The following is a 23,664-nucleotide window of genomic DNA, read 5'->3' on the forward strand; positions in this document are numbered from 1 at the left end:
TAAAGATTATTGTTTGACTATGGACAATTTCTATAATTCACCTGGATTAGTGGATCTATTGATAATAAATAAGACTGATGTTTATGGAACATTACGCGTATCACGAAAAGAAGTACCCAGCGAATTGAAGAATAAAAATTGAAAACTGGAGAAGTAATTGGTTTTCAGAGAGGAAAATTTTGTGTAATGAAATGGAAGGACAAGAAGGATATCTCCCTTATCTCTACCATTCACACTACATCAATGGTAGATATAGCGACGCGCAAAGGAAGAATAAAAAAACCGCAACTTGTGTTGGATTACAACCATACCATGGGTGGTGTTGATCGCATTGATCAACACCTGTCTTCGTATGTTGTACCTAGAAAGAGAGACAAGAAGTATTATAAAAAGATTTTCTTTCATCTTGTAGACTGTGGAACGCTTTCGTGCTTTACCAAAAATCTAGCAGTAAGATGGATTCACTTGATTTTCGCCTCAAAGTAATCAAACTCTCCATTGAAAAATATGAAACTACAAGCATTTCAAGAAGTGGACGTCCATCAAATATCCCAACACCACTGAGATTATCTGCACGACATTTTCCATCTTTCATACCACCAACAGAAAAGAAAGAAAATCCAACTCTCCAGTGTTTCCTCTGCTCAAGAAAAAGGAATGAACACAATAAAAGGGTTTGCAAAGAAACAATATATGTATGTACTGACTGTTTACTAACTCGGTTTAGTGAAGTAGATGCAGTTTAGTTAACCTTTTTTTGCAAAAAGAGACATTTTTTGTGTTTTTTTTCCAAGATTTGTTAATGTTCCTTTGTGTATAAAGAATAAAAAAATTGGCAGAAAAAGACTGCTTTCTGATTTTTAATTGGTGCGTTAAGGGGTTAAAATCATCATCTGGAGCATATGCGTCCTGTTTCCCCTATTTTGGTATGTTACAGGTGCAATACCATATATAGGGGAAACAGATCGCACAATTCCTATCAGACAGAAAGAACATAAACGACACATTAAATATAATAACTATGGTGAGGCTGGCCTTTTTGATCATGCCCTTGAACACCTTACATAGAATTGACTGGAAAAGCACTAGTTGTTTACATCACACCAAAACATGGTATGAATGCAAATTTAAGGAAGCTTGTGAAATTATTATCAACCACCCCAATCTGAACAGTAATGATGGTCTAAAAATCCCAAACATATGGAAGGCACATATTCGACTCATGGAACCTTCCTCTCTAAGAGTGGCTATAAACAGGACTGTATATGATCCAGGATCCTAAATCAAAAATAACAGTTGTAATGCTAAAAATAGGACATCGTTGTTACTGAAAGAAAACTATCTATAAGAAAGAATGTTTGCTCATATTATCATAAATAAAATTTAGCTTGATGTAGTTTCTAAATAATTAATTAATTTGTAATTATGATTATTATTTATTTATCATTTTTGTTTTCACTAGAGGTCATGCCAGTAGAATAACCTGTGATCAAATCATTGTTTCTCTAGCTTACTGTATGTAATGTAACTCAACTTGTCCTGTATATGTGTATATGCTTCAGATGGTGATCTTAATATGAAGATTGAAACATCAGGAAATTAAAAGAATTATTTATAACATAGTTGTAAAGTCCATAATTTCTAAAATGAAAATTAAATAGCTGCAGAAATTTAAAATTAATGAGATATTTGGCTCTTTTTCTAATCAACAAGCTTTTCAATATTGGGAGGTATGTTTGTGACTCTAATACAATTTTTTAGTTGTTCGTCATCAAGGCGATTTAGACAATCATTTTTTACAATTTCCATTTTCGAAAAGAGTTGTTCACGTAGAGATTTGCCTAGAATGGGTAGCTCGCAATGTACATTTATCAGTTGGAAAGTAACTCTTATAAGACTAACTTATAACTCTTATAAGTCAATAAGACTAACATTTTGAAACTTATTTCTTAATTCATTGTTGCTTTGCAAATCAATTATTTCCATTTGAAAATCTTTGGGAACCCTTTCAAAGTCTATATTAAAGGGTGATGAGAAAATATCAAAATTCGTTTCGTTTTTGCTTAAGTTTTTGAACCGTGAACTGAATTATTCTTGTAGTCTCTGTATTTCCTCTGCATATTTTTTCATTTCATTTCATTTCATTTCAGGTTGTTCCACCAATCATTAAATGATTGGTGGAACAACAATTGCACTTTATTCCACTATCTTACTGTTATTTAGTTATTTATTTTATATTTTTTTTCAGGTAGGTAGTTTAAAGAATATGTTCCATTGTCATCAAGCCACTCTTTGAAGTGATAGAATTCAGCCTTTTATTGATTTACTTACTGTGCAGGTGATTTCAGTATGTGGACAAAAATCATTATTATAATATTTGCACAGCAGCCAATAGTGCTCATTTGTGTGTAAAATTTTTTGAGTTCTTTGTAACCGTGTAAGTTTTTTCAATGAATGATTCAGTGAAAAGGTAATTTGTAATATCCCAGTGTGTTTCTTCCCCCACCCTTCCCCTCTTCCACTCAGAATATAAATATACTGCTGCCATAATGAGATACTGCATGTTGAAAGTTGACCTTATTGCCCATCATTAGCTGTCATTACTATAGTGTGGTTAATGGCAGTACTAAAATATTTGATTCAACAGTTAATTCAGTATCTTGATTATAGAATAATCTAATGCAAGAATTTCATAAAATAATTTTCAGTTCAACATATTTTTCTAGATAGTGTTTATTTAAAATTTTATTCACTGTATTTTTATTATAGTTTGGAGCTTTTTTTAGTGCAGTTCTTGCTAAGAAACAAGAATTAAACACATTTCAAGATAGTGGACGTAAGCGGCAACAGATAAATCCTAAAGATAACTTTTGGCCTGTAAGTAAAAAGTTATTTATTGTGAAATGGGTAATTTGAAAAGCATTATCCTGAAATTTGTGTTGCTTTAATTGTATTGTGTGTTCGTGCATGTGCGCGCATGCATCTTTATTATTCCTATTTCCTTTTGTGGACAAATATTATTTTCTCCTAGAAATATTTTTATGAAGTATGGTAATATAGTGGTGTCTATGTCGAATTGCAAAAAAAGTAACGCTTCATAATTTTATTTTTCACAGTGAGAGTAGATACTTCAATTAAACCAAAACAGGTACTTGAACTTTATTCTACAATTTTATGCAATGCTTGTGCATCCAAATGGATTTTGAAGGAATAATAACATCACCACTGTCTTGAGTTCATTTATTTTATTTATTTATTTTTACATAACCATGCAAACATGAGAAGATGCAAAATCTTTAATTCAAGAGTGCTATGTATCAGAGAGCATTCAGAAAGAAAGAAGAAATCTAGTCATGTTCTTAACCTTTAAGTTCATTTGAGTTCATTTATTTTATTTATTTATTTATTTTCACATAACCACGCAAACATGAGAAGATGCAAAATCTTTAATTCAAGAGTACCATGTGTCAGAGAGCATTTAGAAAGAAAGAAGGAATCTATTCATGTTCTTAACCTTTAATTAGCTGCATGGAGTATATTTGACCCCAGCCGTCAATCAAGTTCATTTTCTGACAAAACCAGGGATGGAGTTTTGTTTTAATTTTGAGTAGCTGAGTTTCTTGCTGTACCTGCACTCAATCAGTCATGTGCAGCTGTTGGCGCAATCAGTTGTGGAGTAAGGAGTGATTTCTGACTCCTTACTCCACTTACAGCCAATGAAACTACTTATGTGAGAATTTTCTGAGTGATATTTTTTCTTAGATTTTGTACTTTTATGCAATATTTTCTTGTTCAAGTCACAATGATTACTTGGACATATTACACAGTGGTTGACACCACTGTGTAATATGTCCAAGATCGAAGGATCATGAAATAAAGTTGAAGTGTGAAAAATGTGTGGGCTTTTGTTGCAATGAGCATTCTTCAGTCAGTTGCATTAATTGTATTTAAAATTAAGGCTGAATAAAAAAAAATTAAGCAATATTAATGATTTGTTTATTTCATTTAACTCAAATAATCAACCTTGAAAGTTTATTTTTCACTTGGTTAGAGTATAATAAATTTAGTTTAATTCTTTATCCAAGTGTGAGCAAACAAAGTTTGCGCCTGAAAGTATCTTCAGGACTGGGTTAAGGTGGTACAACACCAGGGCAACTCGTTGCAAAGGTGGAGCAAGCTACCAACACGCCTATCTCAGTATCTCCTATATATATAATGCAAAACACATCTCCTTGTGGCTGTCTAATGTTATGCATTAAGGGAGGGGCCACTACCCAGACTAGTTTCGACATTTATTGAGGTCGCTTCAGTGGGAGCTAAGCCCAAGTGGAGATATCAAGCAGAAGCATTAGCAAGTCATCTCTACCTATAGGAATTGCCAATTGGTGTGCCACCCTTTTAATAATTTACTCTGGATTTAGAGAAAGATGTTGAAAGTTTATTTTTCACTTGGTTAGAGTATAATAAATTTAGTTTAATCCTTTATCCAAGTGTGAGCAAACAAAGTTTGCACCTGAAAGTATCTTCAGGACTGGATTAAGGTGGTACAACACCAGGGCAACTCGTTGCAAGGGTGGAGCAAGCTACCAACACTCCTGTAGGACCTATATATCCAACACTCCTATAGGAGATACTGAGATAGGAGTGTTGGTAGCTTGCTCCACCTTTGCAACGAGTTGCCCTGGTGTTGTACCACCTTAACCCAGTCCTGAAGATACTTTCAGGCGCAAACTTTGTTTGTTCACACTTGGATAAAGGATTGAACTAAATTTATTATACTCTAAGTGAAAAATAAACTTTCAACATCTTTCTCTAAATCCAGAGTAAATTATTAAAAGGGTGGCACACAATTGGCAATTCCTATAGGTAGAGATGAGCTGCTAATGCTTCAGCCTGATATCTCCACTTGGGCCTGGCTCCCACTGAAGAGACCTCAATAAAGGTCGAAACTAGTCTGGGTAGTGGCCCTTCCCTTAATGCATAACATTAGACAGCCGCAAGGAGATGTTTTGCATTATAGGAGATATTGAGATAGGAGTGTTGGTAGCTTGCTCCACCTTTGCAACGAGTTGCCCTGGTGTTGTACCACCTTAACCCAGTCCTGAAGATACTTTCAGGTGCAAACTTTGTTTGCTCACACTTGGATAAAGGATTAAACTAAATTTATTATAATCAACCTTATAATAAATAGAAACATTTCATAAGAAATATTTAGGATTTTGCTAAGGCTTTTGACAGAATACAGCACATGATCGACTGTTGCATAAGTTGGAGAATATGGTTTTTTATTATAGAATATTAGAGTGGATAAGAGGATGGCTAACTGACATATCAAAAAGTGGTATATATACAGGGGATGGGAGTCTGCAAGATTTAAGGTAACCAGTGATGTACCCAATATCATTAATATATAGAATGTATTCATTCTCTATATTAATGATATTGGGAAGGATTTGACAAGCAACATGCGCCTATTTGCTGATGATGATGCAAAGATACGTAGGGTAATCAGGAATGCTGCTGATATGCAGTACTTACAGAATGATTTGAATAGGCTGGAATTGTGGGCAATGAGAAAATGAATGTCAGTAAATATAAAGTCATTTACTTTGGCATGATTAGATATCCAGCTCCATATTATATTGGTGGGATTATGCTAGAAGAAACTGATGAGGCTAAGGATCTTGGAATGTTAGTAGATAGCAAGTTGAAGTTCATGGGCCTTATAGCAAAGGCTGCAAATACAACTCAAAGATAATGGCAATGCTGAAACGAACATTCACATGTAAAGATAGGGGTCATTTTGCCTCTTTACAAGGCCTTGAATAAGACCTTACTTGGACTATTGTGCGCAGGTCTGGTCTCCTGGTTTCCGTTGTGATTCTGATATATTGGAGAGATTACAAAGGACAGTGTTAAAAATGATATCAGGATTCTGGAATACTGATTATGAAGACAGATTGAGAATTTGTAGACTGCAAACACTAGTAAACAGGAGAAAGAGGGTGATATGATGACTTACAAACTTCTGAAAGGGTCATACAGGATTTCAGTTGACGGAATTTTTCAATTTATCGAGGATGGGGAAAGGACAATAGGCATTCTTGGAAGCTGAGAATGAATGCTGAAATAAAAAGGCTAAACAAAGTGATATTTATTCAATTTCAAGGGGTCATATGGGAACCAAATCTGGTCTACTTAGTGTATATCCCAAGACAGAATTCACTATCAGAGTGGTGAATTCTTGTAGTCATTCATCCACCTGTGTGAGGTTATGCATTGTTGTTAGACAGAAAAGTTCAACATCATGTTATGATGGAATTTCAAATCTCTGCTTTCAGCTTTTGAAATGTTCCATCATAGTACTCATCATTAGTGGTTGTTCTGGTAAGCAGGAATTCTTAATGTACTTAATCTTTATCATTCCAGAAAGCAGTGAGCATGACTTTCCCAACAGGTGATGCAGTTTTAAATTTCTTTTGTCCTGGTATATACTGCATTATCGATGGTATTCAATATACTCCGTTTTCCTTTCATGAACCAAATGTTATGTTTGTTGTGCAAGAATTTCATCATTATTATTCTGATATGATGCTCAAGGTGTGTACAGGATACCTTGATGGGTGCAACATGAAAATCTTACATCAATTATCCTCCAAATTAGCCTTATATGTCATGACTCCACTATGATCTTATATAGGATGGCACAGAAGTTATGAAGGAGTTCAAACATTGAATGACTTTTTTATTTATTAATTATTTTTATATATTTATATTTTGTTATAATGAAACGCAGAACCTGGGGGTTTTGTTGTTAGTTATGAAAAACCACATCACATAAATGCTTTTCATTTTCAGCTTCACAAAGACAGGGCCTTTCTGCAGCATGTTACATGACAGCTGTTAATGTTTGGTTGCAGTGTCCTAATTTCTGCACAAATGTTCTCCTTCAGACTGTCGGGATTATCTGGGGCTTATTCACATACAACTTTTCCTTCAGTTAATCCCATAGGAAGAATTCAGGAGCTGTCAGATTTGGAGAATGTGATGGCCAATTAATTGTAGATCTTCACGAAATTATTCACTTGCCATATATGTTTGGGAAGTCTTGCTGAAATCATTTCTCAGGTCTGTCCTCTACAGTAAGGCATACAAAATTTCCTTCATGGCCTGTTATTGCTCCCCAGTGAATGCCACTGATTACCATTGTCATCTTGAAAGAAGTAAGGTCCGATGATTTCTGTGATGCACACCAGACTGTGCACACTTGAGGGGAGTGTGCAATTCACGGTGATGAACAACCCTTGTGTTCTTCAAACCCCAAATCCTGCAATTCTGCTTGTTTATGAAACCATTGACGTGAAAGTAAGCCTCATCAGACATAATCAGATGGTGGATAAAGTTTTCTTCCTTATCCAGTTGTTGAAAGTGGACTACAAAATTTACACATTGCTAATAATCTATCAGTTTTAATTCCTGTACCAGTTAGATCTTGTATGGGAAGAGGCACAAATGGTTTAAAATCAGCTGCAGTGACATCCGAGGTGCACTCTGCTGGCCAAGATGTCTTCGGGGCGATGTTCCTGGTTCTTTAGTACTGTCTTGCACACATTGAGTGTTTCTTGGATGAATGGGATCTTCTGGATCATGGCAAGTCACTTATGGAACCCTCTTGATGGAAACTTTCAATAAAGCAACAAATCACTGTTTACAAGGGAGCATTTCTGACATTGAAAATGCAGTGATGTGCTCTTTGCATTAGAATAATTGACTGTTGATTTTCAAAATTAAATTGCACAGTTTTGGTTCATTGCTAAGTTGTGAACTTTTCCATGCTTAATTTCCCAAATGTTCTTTAGAATACCTGAAAAAACTAAAATGGAAAAAAAAAAAAAGTTATTCACATTTTAAATCCCTTTATGATTTATAGGCCACCCTGTATTTGGGTCTTTCAAGGCAACTCTAACCACATTATTCTGCTTCGTTCTTGGTCTTCAATCTCGATCTTTTTGTTGGCATCCTTGCATCGATCATTGGTTTTTTTAACCTTTCTTTCCCATTGTTGAAGTGACAAAACTACCTGAGATGAGCTAGGATCACATAATTGTGAATGGTCATATGATTGTGAAGTTCCTTCATAATATCATCATTTTTAACGTGATTCTGCCATTGATGCCCATCTGTTCACTCTCCTCAGTTTTTCTCAGAACTCTCATATCAGTGGTCTCCAGTCTCCATCTTTGATCAGCTGTTTTTTTTTTTCTAACCCGACTCTCAAACCCATAAGTTAAAATTGGTATGAACACACTCATATGCAAATACTTGAAGCATTTTGACTAATTTTTTTTTTTTTTTTATATTTTAATTTTTATTTATTTACTTATTTTTTCATTCCACATAAATTTATTCAGTTGATTTCTCAGAATTGTGCCAGAATAGCTAAAATGTTGTTTTGTCGGTTCTCAATTTTCAGGATGCAGCTGATGTTTTCAGTTGCCCTACCTACTTTCATAGTTTTTGTATTAATTGCTGATTTTCATACCAGATTTGTTGCAGCCGATACTCATTTTAATTAAGAAATCTTACAGAATTGGACTGGATTTATTTAAATCTAACATCATATGCATAAAGTAAAGAGCAAGATTAAAATCTCCGATTTTGATGGGAGGTGTAATGTCACTTTCCTTCATAATGTCATCCATACAGATGATGAATAACAGTGGAGATAAGGTGTACCTACCCTTGACTCACACCTGATTTTACTTCGGACCATCTTCCTCTACCTTCAGTTTTAACTGCTGACTTAGAATCCAAATATGGACTATATATTGCTTGATATAATATTCTGTTTACATTGCATAATTGCAATAATTGCAACATCTTGAACAGCTTTTCTCTTGCTATCTTGTCATATGTCCTTTCCAGATCTACAAAACTTAAATATAGATACTTGTTATATTCCCAGGATTTATCAAACTATTTATCTTAAAGTGAAAATCTGAAACTCTGCTCGTTTTTCTCCAAGATTCCCTTCCATGATTTTTCTTAACTTTTTCTCGAGTATACTTGCATAAATCTTACCAGGAACACTTGGGGGAAATTTCTCTGTAATTCTCAAGTCTTATTTTATTTTTTAACAATATCACTCACCGCTAATAGCTACCCCAGATTTGTTAAACTAATCAAAACTGCAGCCAAAGCCTCTATTCCCAAAGCTACAGAAAACAGTACATCCCATGCTGGAGCAAGAAAGGAACATTTAGCCAAATATGAAGAAACAGAAGACCCAGCTGCTGCTAAAGAGCTCATGGTAATGCTTGACAAAATAGAAAGGATAGATGGATCTCAACCATCTATGGACTTGACTTCACCAAGACTAGCTGGAAAAGCTTGTCACTTCTGAGAAAATTAGGTGGGGCAAAACCACCAACATACAAACTACCAGAGATAACTTTAGACCAAATGGCTAATCATCTACTAAAAAACCTCCAAGATACGTCCCAGCTCTACCAGGAAAATAACTGTGCAATCTACCATCAGAAAAAACCTGAAGATGGTCCCCGGGCTTCCTGAATTTTATATGCCCAGTATCTCTGGGAGAGGTACAGGAAGCCTTAAAACTCACCAAGAATGGCAATGCTGCAAGAGTGGGTGGTCTCTCCCTGATTTCTTAAACATCTGGGCCAACAAGGTCTAACATGGCTGGCTGCCCTGTTCTCAAAAATTATAACTGGAGAACTACCAAAACTATGGTGGGAAGTCAAAATAATTGCTTTGCCCAAACCAGGGAAAGATCCAAATGATGTCAATAATCTACATCCTATCTCCTTTGCTTGCTCCACTTTTAAGACCTTTGAAAGAATTCTCCTTAAATGAATTTCACCATTCATCGAAAGAGCACTCCCGATTGAACAAGTTGGCTTCAGGCCGGGAAGAAGTTGCTGTGACCAGGTCCTGGCACTGACAACACAGATTGAAGCTGGCTTCCAGAGGAAACTTAAATCTAGAGGCACTTTCATCAACCTAACATCAGCTTATGACACAGTCTGGATCAAGGACCTCTTCCTAAAACTAGGCAACATTATAAGGTGCAAAAAAACTTTCCATTGCTTCGAATCCATTTTCTCCAACAGAAAGATCTGGGTCCATATTAGTGGAAAACAGAGCAGACCCATATTTCTCCACAACAGTCTCCCACAGGGCTCTGTGTTAGTTCCTTTACTCTTCAACATCTACATGTCCGACATACCACATACCAACTCAAGCAAATACATGTACGTCAATGACCTAGTGATCCTACATCAGTCTACCTCTTTTGCCAACCTGGAAACAACCTTGAACACTTACCTAAATATCCTGGAAGAGTACTTCAGGCAGTGGTACCTGAAGCAAATCTAACAAAAACTGTGTCCGCAGCATTCCACCTAAACAATCCAGAGGCAAATTGACATATCAAACTGTTACTGTAGCAAGATGGTAGAACATGAGCCTCACCTGAAATACCTTGGAGTGAGTATGGACAGAAGCCTAACCTATAAAAGGCACATCACCAACCTGTCCAAATAGTATAGTATCATTTCAAGGCTCGCTAGAACATGCAGTGTTTGTGGGGCAAAAGTCCTAAGGTTATCTGCACTAGCCCTCACATTCTCTGCAGCAGAATACTGTGCCTCTGTCTGGGAAGGAAGTGCACACACTAACATCATAGACACCCAGCTAAACTCTACTATGCACACAATTAGTGAGACATTAAGAAGCACCCCTCTCCCTGTAGCTGCCTGTCCTATCTAACATCACTCCACCAAATATACAGAGAAGACAAGCTTCGATTAAAGAATTTAATACAGTAATGAGCAATCCGCTACTGTCCCTGCACCAGACTCTCATAAATCCACCTAGTCCTTACCTAAAATCAAGAAACCCTTTCTGGTCCATGGATGAACTCTCTTCATCTTTCTTACCATCAACATCTGACATGTGGAGAGAACACTGGTCCAACAATTTCCCAACAAATGGCTTCCTGGTCGAAGGTCCCTGTGCTCTGCAGACTAGTTTTGCTCTTTCTAGGAAGATTTGGTCATCTGTCAACAGGATCAGAACTAACCAGGGCAGATGTGGCTACCTACTACACAAATGGAAACTGTCAAACCACCCTTACTGTGACTGTTCTCATTCCCCATAGCCCAAATGATCACTCATATTGTGAACGACTGCCCAAGGTGCCAATTTCATGGTAACCTCCAAGACATCCACAAGGTGATGGATGAGGCCCTGGATTGGCTTTCTGGGCTAGACATTAACCTATAGCTGCATTGTATTCTTTTTGCCATAAGTATAAATAAATAAATAAACTCTGCGGTGCAAATAGATAGCCTTGGCTGCTGGGTAGGAGGTTTAAGATTATGTCCTAAATCTTATGAATGTTTTCTCCAACCATGTTTATTAAGATTTAGTAGATTTTTTTAAATCTGCTTCTAATTCCAAGTGGGAAAAAAGGCTGTTATATTTGTATATGCTGCATTGAAGTATATTAGTTTTTTTTTTTTTTCATTTATTTTCTGTGCAAGATGTCCATGGCATGGCCAGCTAGACCTCACTGGCCATAATTGTGATGGCAGATATATTTGTGTTCTTGAACAGAGTTGTTAGCTGATCTTCTAGTTTGAGCATAGTAGCACAGGTTGCAAGAACAAGGAATCTTGTATACACTTAGAATTGAGAGGTGGAGGAGTTGTTTTTTTGGAGAGTGGATAAGGACAGATAGCTTCAAAAAGGATTCGAAAGCAGTACAGTGATTATATTTCTTTACAGTTATATTTTTTCCTGAACGTTTGTAGATATAGGGAATAGTAATATCATTATTGTAGTTTACATATAAATACTGAATTGCTAAGGCAATTGTGGCCCTACAGAAGTTAAAACCATTGTGGGGAGATAACAGAATATACATCACAACTAGACTAAGACTAATTGACACCTTGGTGAATTCTGTCCTTTTGTATGGTTGTGAGGCCTGGACTTGATTGAAAGAAGGTGAGAGGAGACTCCTGTCTTTTGAAATGAAAACTTACAGAAGACTTTTGAGAATTCCCTATACCGCTCACGAAACCAACGAAAATGTCCAAAAACTGATTGACTCAATAGATGGGAGATAAAGGGAAAATATTCTGACAGTCATCAGAAGAAGACAGATGAAATGGTTCAGACATGTGGAGAGAGCTAATGGCATTCCAAAGCAAACCCTAGAAGGAATCGTTCCGGGATCAAGGGTTAGGGGCTGACCTCGATTAAAATGGACTGATAACATCAAAAAATGGACAAATTCCTCCCTTTCTCAACTGACATCAAGAACAAGAGATCGAGACAACTGGAGGAGGCTAGCAAAGAGTATCACCTACCAGCCGTGAATGACCCAACGGTTCATTTAGGACTATGGAGAGAAGTAGTAGTTTACATGGTGAGAGGGAGGTGAGAAGTAGAAAGGAATAGATATTCTGTTAATTTTATTTTATTTTTTGAAATTATCTCCAGATTTAAAAAAACTAGCCAAATTTGAATAAATATGGTTGTATGAACTTCCCAAGATTTTTGAAACAATAATTTTTTAACCTCCTGCCTACAACTAGAGCTGTCTACCAGCACCCACAGAGGGCACCCTTCTTAGGACTTTAGACTTACAGTGTAATATCTTTCACAATGTTTTTTTTTGTGTGTGTGTGTGTGTGTGTTGTTTGTGTCTGTTATCACAGTCTTCATATTGTATTCCAGATGATGTCCCTGTAACAGATATGAAATTTTTGACCCATGAAACCTTTTGTTTTATTCTTTCATTGTGCTGTTTCCATTCCATTAGATCTTCAGTGAACTTCAGCTTAAATACACAAGCTCCTGTAAAATTTTTATACCTCCATATTGGAGTATTTCAGATTTTGAGGGCTTTTTTTTACCTCAAGAATTACTGATATGTACTCCTCATTGCATTGCTCATGATTATTTTGAAATGCTGTTCTGTCATTTCTTGTTTCAATTAGAAGTCTTTCAGACTAATTATTCCAAAAGGCTAGAATATCTTTTATTTCAGTTTTCTTGTTTCCTTTATCATCTCTAAATCCTTTTATTGTATTCTTTCCTCCATTTCTAAACTTTTCTCACAACTTTTATCTACTTTTACACATTGCTTCACCATCTTAAGTTTTCTCACTCTTTAACTTCTTGATTCCACTGTGTGGAGTTGTAATTTGTCTGTCTTTGCAGACAACTTCTCCAATGCCTTATTTGCTGAATGAATCATTGTTTTCTTCAGTCTGCTACTGAGTCTTCAAGTTTTGAAATTTGAAATGAAAATTTTTTGAAATTTGAAATTTTTCATTTCAAATTTCAAAACTGGAAATTTGAAATGAAAAATGAAAGAATTTGAAAACAAGAACCAAAACAAGTTTTGGTTCTTGTTTTCAAATTCTTTCATTTTTCTTGAATAATATTGGTATATTTGAGTCTACAATTCATCTCTGAAAGCTGCTCAACTTTGATTCTTTTTAGAACTTTCTTACCAACTTCATCCTGCTCAAGACTAAATGGAGATGGACTGCACGAAGATGTTGTTATCAACAATAGTACAATCAGTTGGACTATGCTTAGTTATTGTATCTTCTCTTCATGTGGTAAGTACTTGCTAGATTTCTGTTGAGCATATGGTGTAGTCATGACTAACCAAAACAGAAATCCAGTAGGTACGTTCCATTATTATCATTAGCCTTGTTCTTTTCTCCACATTTTCCCAAAATATTTTCTATGTCTGGTTTTTTTTTCATACTCTGTTGTTTAGATCTCCAGCAAGGACTGACTTTTTCTTTTTGTCATCTATCTACCCTGATGACTCAAAAAATTCTTCTACTTCTTCCTTAGTAGAACCTTCTGTGCGACCAGAGGCACAAATTGCATTGTTCAATTTCCCATTTTGATGTTTGTTCTCATATACCATCCTTTACCTACTGATCATTGCCTTAATATAATATATTGTATTTGTTATTTAGAAGAATGTCATCTGTTTTTGTTTTCATGATATTCGTGATAGATACCATCATTATGAGAAGTATCAGTGGAAAAGAAGTGCAAGTAGCTTAGAGAAGTAACACATCGACATAACTATTGTTTTGGTAACATCCGTTTAGATTTGGTAAACATAGTTTACCAAATAATTAGAGAACTATATTTTGGTAAATAGAGGTAAACAAACTGTAATTAGAGAACTATGTTTTGATAACATAGTTCTCTAATTCTTCAGCCAGTTGCACTTCTTTTCGTTGATACATCTTATATTGATGGTATCTATCAAGAATTCTGCTGATTTTGAGCTGGAATTTGTTGTGGTTGTCTAATGAAAAAAAGTAAATCTTGTTTATCAGGCAATGCTTTGGCCAGCATGACATTTCATCTTGTTGTACCATGATTGGTTTAAACCAGTGATGGTGCAACATTGATGGTCTTCTAGTTTAAGCCAACACAGAATAAAATTTGTTTGGCCAAATTCCAAATTGCCAACCCATATTCGTTTGTGTAGTATCTAGGTAGATAAAAAATTAAGCAAGTTTGAGTGGGGTTAGTAGTTGGAAGGAGTTCAGTCGTTCGATGCTGTTGGCACACTCTCCCTTGATGAGTCTTTGGACTCCCTGGAAGTGTCACATAATAATAATAATACCTGCTAGTTAGTGTTCCATGGGAAAGAGGTGAGCATCAGGAGGCATGACTGGTATCCCAGCAACGACATGCAACAGTCACTCAGCTCACCCACCAGTACAACAGCTGGGCAGTTTGACCCATTTTCACATTCATCATGTGCTGTATCTTGCTTCGCCTATGATTCCACAGCCGGAGACCAACAAGGGTACCCATGATGACAGGCAGGCATCACAAACCATGCCTCACATGGGCCAAGAAACGTCAGCAGTAGACCCTCGACAGATGGAAGAAGGTCATCTGGAGTGATGAGTCCCATTTCCTGCTGCACCATGCTGATGACTGGGTTTGAATTTGGAATAAACAGAATGAAACCCTATCTCTGGGTTGCACAGTTGGGGTTCAACAGGCTGGTGGAGGGAGTGTTATGGTCTGGGGAGCTTTTTCCTGGCACACCCTAGGTCTGTTGCTTTTCATCCTACAAACACTGAATGGTGAATGCTACAGGGCACTTAGCTGACTATCTCCATCCATATCTGCAGGAGGTTTACCTCAACCACAGTGCTATCTTTCCACAAGACAAACACACCTTGTCATCAGGCTCATAGAACTACTGTTGGAACATGCCAACAAATTTGGCACATTGCCTTGACCCCCAAGCTTCCCTGACTGTAACCCAATTGAACATGTATGGGATATACTAAACTGGGTGTGAGAACTGCTGATCCTCCTCCACAGAATGAGTGTGAACTGAAGGAGTTTCTGCAGCAGACATGGATTGAGTTATGCATGGAGGATGTTCAACACCTTGTGGAATCTGCTGGTAGGTTTTGCTTTGTTAGTTTCCAGAATATTTTTAAGGTGTTGTCAGTAATCCTCTCAAGGACATTCCAAATATCTGGACTTAAATAATTGAAAAGTTCAGATTTTAAATTTAGAACCTGATTTTGAGCAAGGGTTAAGCTTTTGTGAGTAGTTTGAATCTACTCTCTGAGCATTGCTTTCTCCAATCGAGTATAAATTCAGAATGCTTTCAGCAAGGTGAACTTTTTTTAGCTTGTTGCAGTTACGAATAACATTGCCTTTCTGTATCTTTTTAAAAAAATGCCAGCTAGATGATCAAAAAGAAATGCGTATCTTTAGCTTATAATAAATTTAGTTTAATCCTTTATCCAAGTGTAAGCAAACAAAGTTTGTGCCTGAAAATATCTTCAGGACTGAGGTAACATAGTGCAACACCAGGCAACTCCGAGCAAAGGTGGACAGACAGGATAATGCCCTTCCCTTAATGCATAGCAGTATACATGTCTACAAGGAGATGTGCTTTGCATTATGGGAGATACTGAGACAAGGAGTGATGAGAGTTTGGTCCACCTTTGCTCGGAGTTGCCTGGTGTTGCACTACCTTACCTCAGTCCTGAAGATATTTTCAGGTGCAAACTTTGTTTGCTTACGCTTGGATAAAGGATTAAACTAAATTTATTATAGTCTAACCAAGTGAAAAATAAACTTCCAGTATCTTTAGCTTATTGTCCAAACAACATGAATACAATTTAGATAGGTCTTATAAAAATCTGACAAAGAGACATGATCAAATTTTTCTTTGAGTTGAATATCTGATTGCAACTCTATACATTCCATTTGAAAATTCGAAGGTAATGTATTTATGTCGACTGAAAATGGAGTCACAAATATACAAAAAAAACTTGATAATTTTTTCTGAAATCCTGAAATCTATTCTCATATTCCTGTATCAAAATGGAAAGAAAGACCATATTTTTCCCATCACATAATAATTTTAAAAGTTTAAGATCGTATGAGGTCGCATTACAAACAGGGATGCACATGCTGTGGATTGGAAACCCCCTGCTCTAGATGATGACAATTTAATATGAAGGTCAATATCGGGAAATTACAGATATTATTCTTAATGCAGTAGTAGTTCCCATAATTTTATGAAAATGAATGCTGATCACTGTGGATCATGAAAAGAGAGGATAGTTGTCATACACAATTAAAGAAATTATCACTGTATAGTATTAAGATAAAATAGTATATATACATGCTGAGAAATAAGTGTATCTTGAAGTTTATTCATAAAGTTATGGTCAGAGCTTTGTTGTTGCAGTATTTAAAACAGGATCCCAAAGCACTGTATTTTTGATTTTTTTTTCATCAGCAGTTTTAAAATTCTTTTAAAATTAAAACGAATCTTGGAAAAGAAGAAAGCATACCAAAAGCTCCTGGCAAGTAAGTTGACAGATGTCCTAAAAGAATACAGAGAAAAACATAATATAGCTAAGCTGCATGTAAAAGTAGCTAAACAAGTCATGGGATTTCTTTGGCAAGAATAGAAAAGATAAATAATAGGAAAGTGATAAAATACTTTGAAGGCTATTGAAAAAGCTTAGAAATGTTGGAAAGAGTACTGTAAAGGGAATTGATGATAATGCTGACATGAAAACTGAAGATAAGGATATTTTAGTTATCTGGAGAAAGACTGTTAAATGAAACAGTGATAAAACAATAGTAAAAATTTCTCTTGAAAATATTCGAGATTAATGCAAACAGGAGTACATATCATTACTTGAGGTGGAGAAATTATTAAAGCTATTAAAATACTTTTAATAGCTATAATAGTCACTGCAAATCTATTGAAGTTTTGCAGTGGTTACACTGCATAATCTGGAGGACTTGATCAAAATGTCAAATTCTATATGATTGGAGTAAAGCTCTCATAGTTCCCTTCTTTAAAAGTGAGAATAAAGATGAATGTGAAAATTACAGAGGAATTTTTCTGTTAAGTTTGCCATGCAAGATTTATTCAAGCATATTTGAGAAGAGACTGAGAAAAATTGTGGAAGAGAAACATAAAGAAGATTAAACTTAGTTCAGGGCAAACAGAGGTTGTTAAAATCAGATTTTCATTTTAGGACAGTTGAAAAGTCATGGGAATATAACAAGGATCTGTACTTAAGTTTTGTAGATCTGGAAAATACATAAGACAAAGTACACAGAGAAAAGCTTTTCAGAACTCTACAATTAAATGGAATATTATACAGAGCAATACGTAGTCAATATTTAAGTTGTAAGTCAGCAGTTAGAACTGAAGGAAATATAGCAAGATGTTTGTATAAAATCAAGTCTAAGATGAGGGTGCACTCTATCTCCACTCTTTCTATATAGATCCCATTATGAAAGAAAGTGGTATTATACCTGATATTGAAATCTGTGATGTCAAGCTTGTCTCTTTGCTTTTTACAGATGATGATGTACTCCTAAACCCACCCAGTGTAAGTCTCCAAGATTCCCTAACTAAATTGAATAACAGCTATAACAAATTTGGCATGCAAGTAAGCAATAAAAAGACCAAAACTATGAAAATAGGCAGAAACATAGAAAACATTAGCTGTACTCTCGATGGAGAAGAGAACCTATAGAACAAGTAAAATATTTCAGCTATTTAGGCACAGTTTTTAATGAAGATGGAAACTTAAATATGGAAACAGAACAGAATAAGCAAAGATGGTATGGTGTGAAGCCAGTTGAATAAATTTATATGGAATAAGAGGGAAATTAGCCCAAAGCCTAAACTAGCAGTATTCAAGATAGTGTTCAAACCAGTTTTAAGTTATTGATCTGAGAGTTGGGTTAGATATAAAGTACTTGATCAAAGATTAGAGACTGCAGATATGAGAGTTCTGAAAAAGATTAAGAAAATGAATAGATGGCATCAATGACAGAATCATATTAAAAATGAAGATATTAGGAAGAAACTTGACATTGTTTGCATTCCAGAATGTGTGAGCAGTGCTAATTTAAGGTGGTATGGTCACTTAAGTAGGATGGGAAAGAAAAGGTTGGCAAATAGGTATTTGATGTCATGATGGCAGGGAAAAAAACCCAGAGGAAGAATACCACGATCTAGATGGATTAACAAGGTCAAAAGTGTGTGGAAGACTGAAATGTTAGTTATGACAATATTGGAGTTCTGAGAAGGAGTAGACTAATTTGGAGGAAAATTGTTGATAGTAAATTAATAATTTAACCTTAATCATGTAGTACTGTCATATTAGTCTGCACACACACCCTTTGAGAATACATATCAGGAAATTGTTGAAGATAAAATGAAAAATTTAGTAACCCCAAATCATAGTGAGAAATCCTAAAAATGGTCAGCACTGCTTTGAACTTGAGAGTACAGCACTTTTTATTAGTCCTGACATCCTGATGTCTACTGATCTCTTCATATACCTATGCCAATATATTATTTTTATTATTATTATTATTATTATTATACAGGCACCCCCATGGAGTCTGAAGACTCATGACATGAAGACACAGGAAACCTAACTATCCACACAACATCTGTCATACCTCTCGTTGACGATGAAGTACTCACAGCTGAGTCCGGGGAAATATATATATATATATATATATATATCCCTTGGTAGAATTTTTCAGGAAACTTCAGTAAAACTATTTTAGTCTAATAGACCCTTGATTGTGACAACTTTCATTACCCAGTGAAATACACTGCCTTGCTTATTAAGTCTGGGATGCCAACATTGTCATGTTTAGTCTTCAGAATAGGGTCTTCATTTTCTCTTTACCCCTCCTTATATGCATGTGAGTTTTCATGAATGTGTTCACTCCATAATTCACTGCGACCTTTTATTGTGTCTATTGGTGGATACAACAGTGAGGCATTTCACAGTCTAGCTGCTAGATAATTCACAAAACTGAATTTTAATAGTTGAAGCATCAGGAATCTTTCCGATCAGCTGGCATCATAATCCTGCTGTCACTTTCTTTGCCAGATTGTGCATTGTAGAGAAAGTATCAGTAAAGTTGTATGCAGCAAGATCTGTTGAGACCGTGTATTCCAGGGTTTCCCAAATTGTGTTCCGCGAAAGTGAATAAGTGTTCCATGATGTCAGTAATCAAGCCGTGTATTTTTAAACATGGAAGTATTCATGAATAATTGTTAATTTTCACACATCGAAATCTTTCGGAAAGGGAATACTGCTGTTTATGACAGGTCATAAGAATTGTTTGCAAGTCGATTACAACAATGTCTGGCATATCCTCTGTTCTCAAAACTGAACGAAATAACATTTCGTTAACATTTTGGTGTTAAGAAATCTCTTATTGAAGGTGTTTGTGATGCAACAGATAGTGAGTCATCCACCACCAGCCTACAAAGCTATCTCCAGGATGTACAAAAGGAGGGGGGAAACTACCAACACACAGGAGAAAAAGTCTGCATTCACTCGTAAGTACTTATAAATAATATTATAAATATTTGGTGATAGAATGGGATATGTCAATGAAAATCAGCACAAATTAATTTAATGATGTTGACCTGAGGAAACTACAATATGCTACAAGATTTCATTAGTCCAGTGATTGATAACTGATTTAAATGTAATTTTATATTTGTCAATATGTCACACTGTATACATAAGTGTACTAATAATCTTTATGATTATGATTTAATTAATTATTAATACATTACAAAATAACTGAGGTGTTCCGTTAAAATTTCAGGATTTGTGAAGTGTTCCATTATAGGAAAAATCTGGGAAATGCTGATGTAGTCGACAGGAAATTGAATTTTCTTTTATCCTGTATTGGTATCATGTTTGTGATTCTGTCACTTGCACACTGCAGATCCCTGCTTTGTAACTAACTTGATTTCACCAACCATGAAAGAAATGATGAAAATTACTGGAATATTGCAGATCAGAAACAGTCTCCCAAAAAAACCAAAACAACAACAAAAAAAATCATAAATGATTTAAAAAAAAAGAAGCAAAAATGCACCCTCTCCTCTTCCCACTAGTACAAGAGATGAGGGGGAAAAAATGCACTTTCGCACCCACCTGACCAGCATTTGTGGTCTTAATTTTAGGATTGTACATGTGTTTATCAGATTTGATATCCCATATCAGAGAATGGAATTCCATTTATTTGATGAGCTCTGATCATAATAATGCTGAATTTTGTTCAGAGCAGCAAGAAAAGCTAGCATAAAGATATCAATATATAAATATATATTTATTTATTCAATATACAATATATACAATGTAAATATACAATATACAAATATATCAATAAAAATATTGATAAAGATTTAGGTCTGTCTTTGATACCTTATTTCAGAAGGTAATTTGTATCTTGTCATTTAACAGTCTATCAGAATAGTTTGCTTACATGACGTGAAATAAAACCGGGATTTCATTTTGGATGAACATTTGAAAAATTACTTATTCAGTCTAGCAGCACATCAGACCTTTACTATGCCAAGAACTATTATCTGCAAGCTTTTTGAAAGAGCAAACTGCATATGTGATAAGTGCATCACACACATATAGCATCATTGTTATGAGCTCTGAATTGTTACTTGGTTAACAAAAAACATTTCTGTTATTTTTTCCAGTAATTTCTAAATATTTTTACATTTCATGTTTTCTGGTTATTATACAGATTCATCTTAAGGATGCTGATAAAAGGCAGTGAAACATGTAGCTGCTTTAAATTAAACTCAGGAAGAAATTATATTCATGTTTAATCCTTCCTCCAAGTGTAAGCAAACAAAGCTTGCATGTGAAGTATCTTCATGATTATGATACTTGTATATAGAGGCTAATTATTTTGCATTAATTGCCCATAATGCAAATTGCACATCTTTTCAAACATTTATGATGCTATGTGTTATGGGAAGGACCATTACTCAGACCAGTTTCGACCTTTATTAAGGTCTCATCAGTGGGAGCCAGACTCAGAAGAGATAGTGGAAAAATCTTCTACATGTAGCTACTTTGTTTAAATAAATTAATTAGAGTCAATAATAATAATTTCTAATAATAGAAATTGTTAGTTGTTCTAATAGTAGTTGAAATATAAGTTGTTCTAATAATATAATTACTTCAGTTTCTTTGATCTTTTTTGTATATTGAAGCTCTATATGCCACTGCTTAACGTAAATCGGTGTCTTAGATTTAATTGTGAGTGAATGCTCTACAGCATTTTTCTGAGACCCACCAATATTACTTTGGACAAGTAGTCATTATACTTTCTTTTGAGGAACTCCTGTAGTTTTTAATCTGAGCCTATCATCCTCTGACATTATTCTACTGAGAACTTTGCTTAACGAATCCTAAAATGGAATAATCATCATTCAGAAAATCTGCACAGAGTTTTCTTCCACAAAAAAATAAACCTCAGACAAAGGAATCAGAATAAAAGGTGTCAGGAATTTTAGAAAGAGCATCTTATCACATCACAGATGTGCTAAGATGCTCTTATCAGTACACACATAACTCTCGTAACAGCTATATTAGTGTAGTAAGAATTTCTCCTCAAGCACATTATCGAAGGAATTACTAGAAATGGCAAGGGAAACCAACACTTCATGAGTTAATTTCAGTCAGAAATCAGTAGTGATACGGTACTATAAAGACTAAAGATACCTTCCAGTACTGTCTTAGTATCATGTGTTAACTTCATGTTTCTATCTATCTTTTAGTAGAAAAAATAGATATCATGTAATTACTACCAGTAAAGGTGCTACATAAAATATCATCTTGCAATGGATACCTGAAACTAAATGTCTTTGAAGTATGTAAGCCTTCAGATTTTTTAATAAATGAAACTTTAGGACGAGACATCAATTAACCACATTTAATCAGAGTTTAGAAAAACCCTTAGAATGTGATTACTGATTTCCTTAGGACAGCTTAGATTTGCAGGAAAAGAAATTGAAGCATGTCAGAATTCACTGCACCTTGTTTGCTATTTTTTAAGAAAATCTTTTGGTTTCCCATGATTCTGATGACTGTTTCCCAGAATTATCTGAATCTTGCAGGAAGAAACAATACTTTAGTTAACTGATTGGCTTCTAAATTTTCTGCTATGCTGTGGCTCTAATTTTAATCCATTTTTGTATTAATTCAGTCTTCAAACTGTTGATCTCCTTCTTGATTGTGTGTGAAAAAGCAGAATATGTATTATTAGAAAGAAAAATAATACAGCCCCTTATTGTTTAGAGTAAGTAACAGGAAAATTATTGCTCTATTGCTCTCCTACATATGTATGCTTTACTTGTGGTGCATTCATGCTCCGTGGTAAGCCTTCTTCCTTCAAGGGAACCACTATAGCTCAGTCAGTATTGATGTTGCCTCTGGCTAGAAACATTTGGGTTTGAATTCCATCTAGGACATGAACCTTTATGGAGACCAAAACCTTGGAAATGCACTGGGAGACTCTGATAGAAATAAACTGATTCATGCAGGGAAGCATCTGGTGAATTTTCTTGTTAGAATATAAAAATCAGAACATCCTTTTTGACTCAAAGTTAAAGACAGTCTTGCAAAAGAAGACCCATTGGAAGTTCTTGACAAGTAAGCTAGCTTGTGCTCCAAGAAAATACAGAGAAAGTGTGTAAATGTTGGCTAAAAACAAAAGTAATGAGATTATGTTGGTAAGAATATGGAAGGTAAATTCATGAAGGTAACCAAAAGTTCAGAAGGTTGTTGAAAAAAATGTTTAGAAATAAAAGAAAGGATACTATAAAATGGAGCAGAGGTGATAAATGCAGCATAAAAACCAAAGAGGGAAAGATATTTTGGATGTCTGTAGTAGTTACTGTTAAAGATTAGTAACTCACTAAATTATTTATATACTTATTAATTTTGTTTTATTGGTCTGGCATTATTTCTGTCATGAAGTACTGTTATGAATAACCACCAGTGCATTTGCTTCTGAAGGTTGGCCAAACAGGCAGGACAGCAAATATCAGAATCTCAGAACACAAGGATTACATCCGATTTCACCAGTACAGCTACTCTGGGCTTGCAGACCACACTCTGGATACTCGCCACAGAATAAGATGGAAGAAAGCCACAGTAATACACCGCAGCAAGTTCAAGTATGAAAGACTATTCATGGAATCAGCCTCGGCCCTTAGGAACATGCCAAACCTCA

General features: G+C 35.3%; 1 protein-coding gene across 1 annotated transcript in view; it reads left to right on the plus strand.

Annotated features, from left to right (window-relative positions):
* Positions 1 to 23,664, plus strand: part of kto (mediator complex subunit kohtalo) — a 693,083-nt gene that overhangs the window by 50,723 nt on the left and 618,696 nt on the right. Inside the window, exon 4 of the mRNA XM_090412482.1 lies at positions 2,770 to 2,877. Within this exon, the coding sequence (XP_090268608.1) occupies positions 2,770 to 2,877 (108 nt within the window). The remainder of the gene's footprint in view (positions 1 to 2,769; positions 2,878 to 23,664) is intronic.

The sequence above is a fragment of the Typopeltis vanoorti genome, chromosome 22 (genome assembly GCF_054136105.1).
Source record: "Typopeltis vanoorti isolate ZY-2024b chromosome 22, IOZ_Tvanoo_1.0, whole genome shotgun sequence".
NCBI lineage: Eukaryota > Metazoa > Arthropoda > Arachnida > Uropygi > Thelyphonidae > Typopeltis > Typopeltis vanoorti.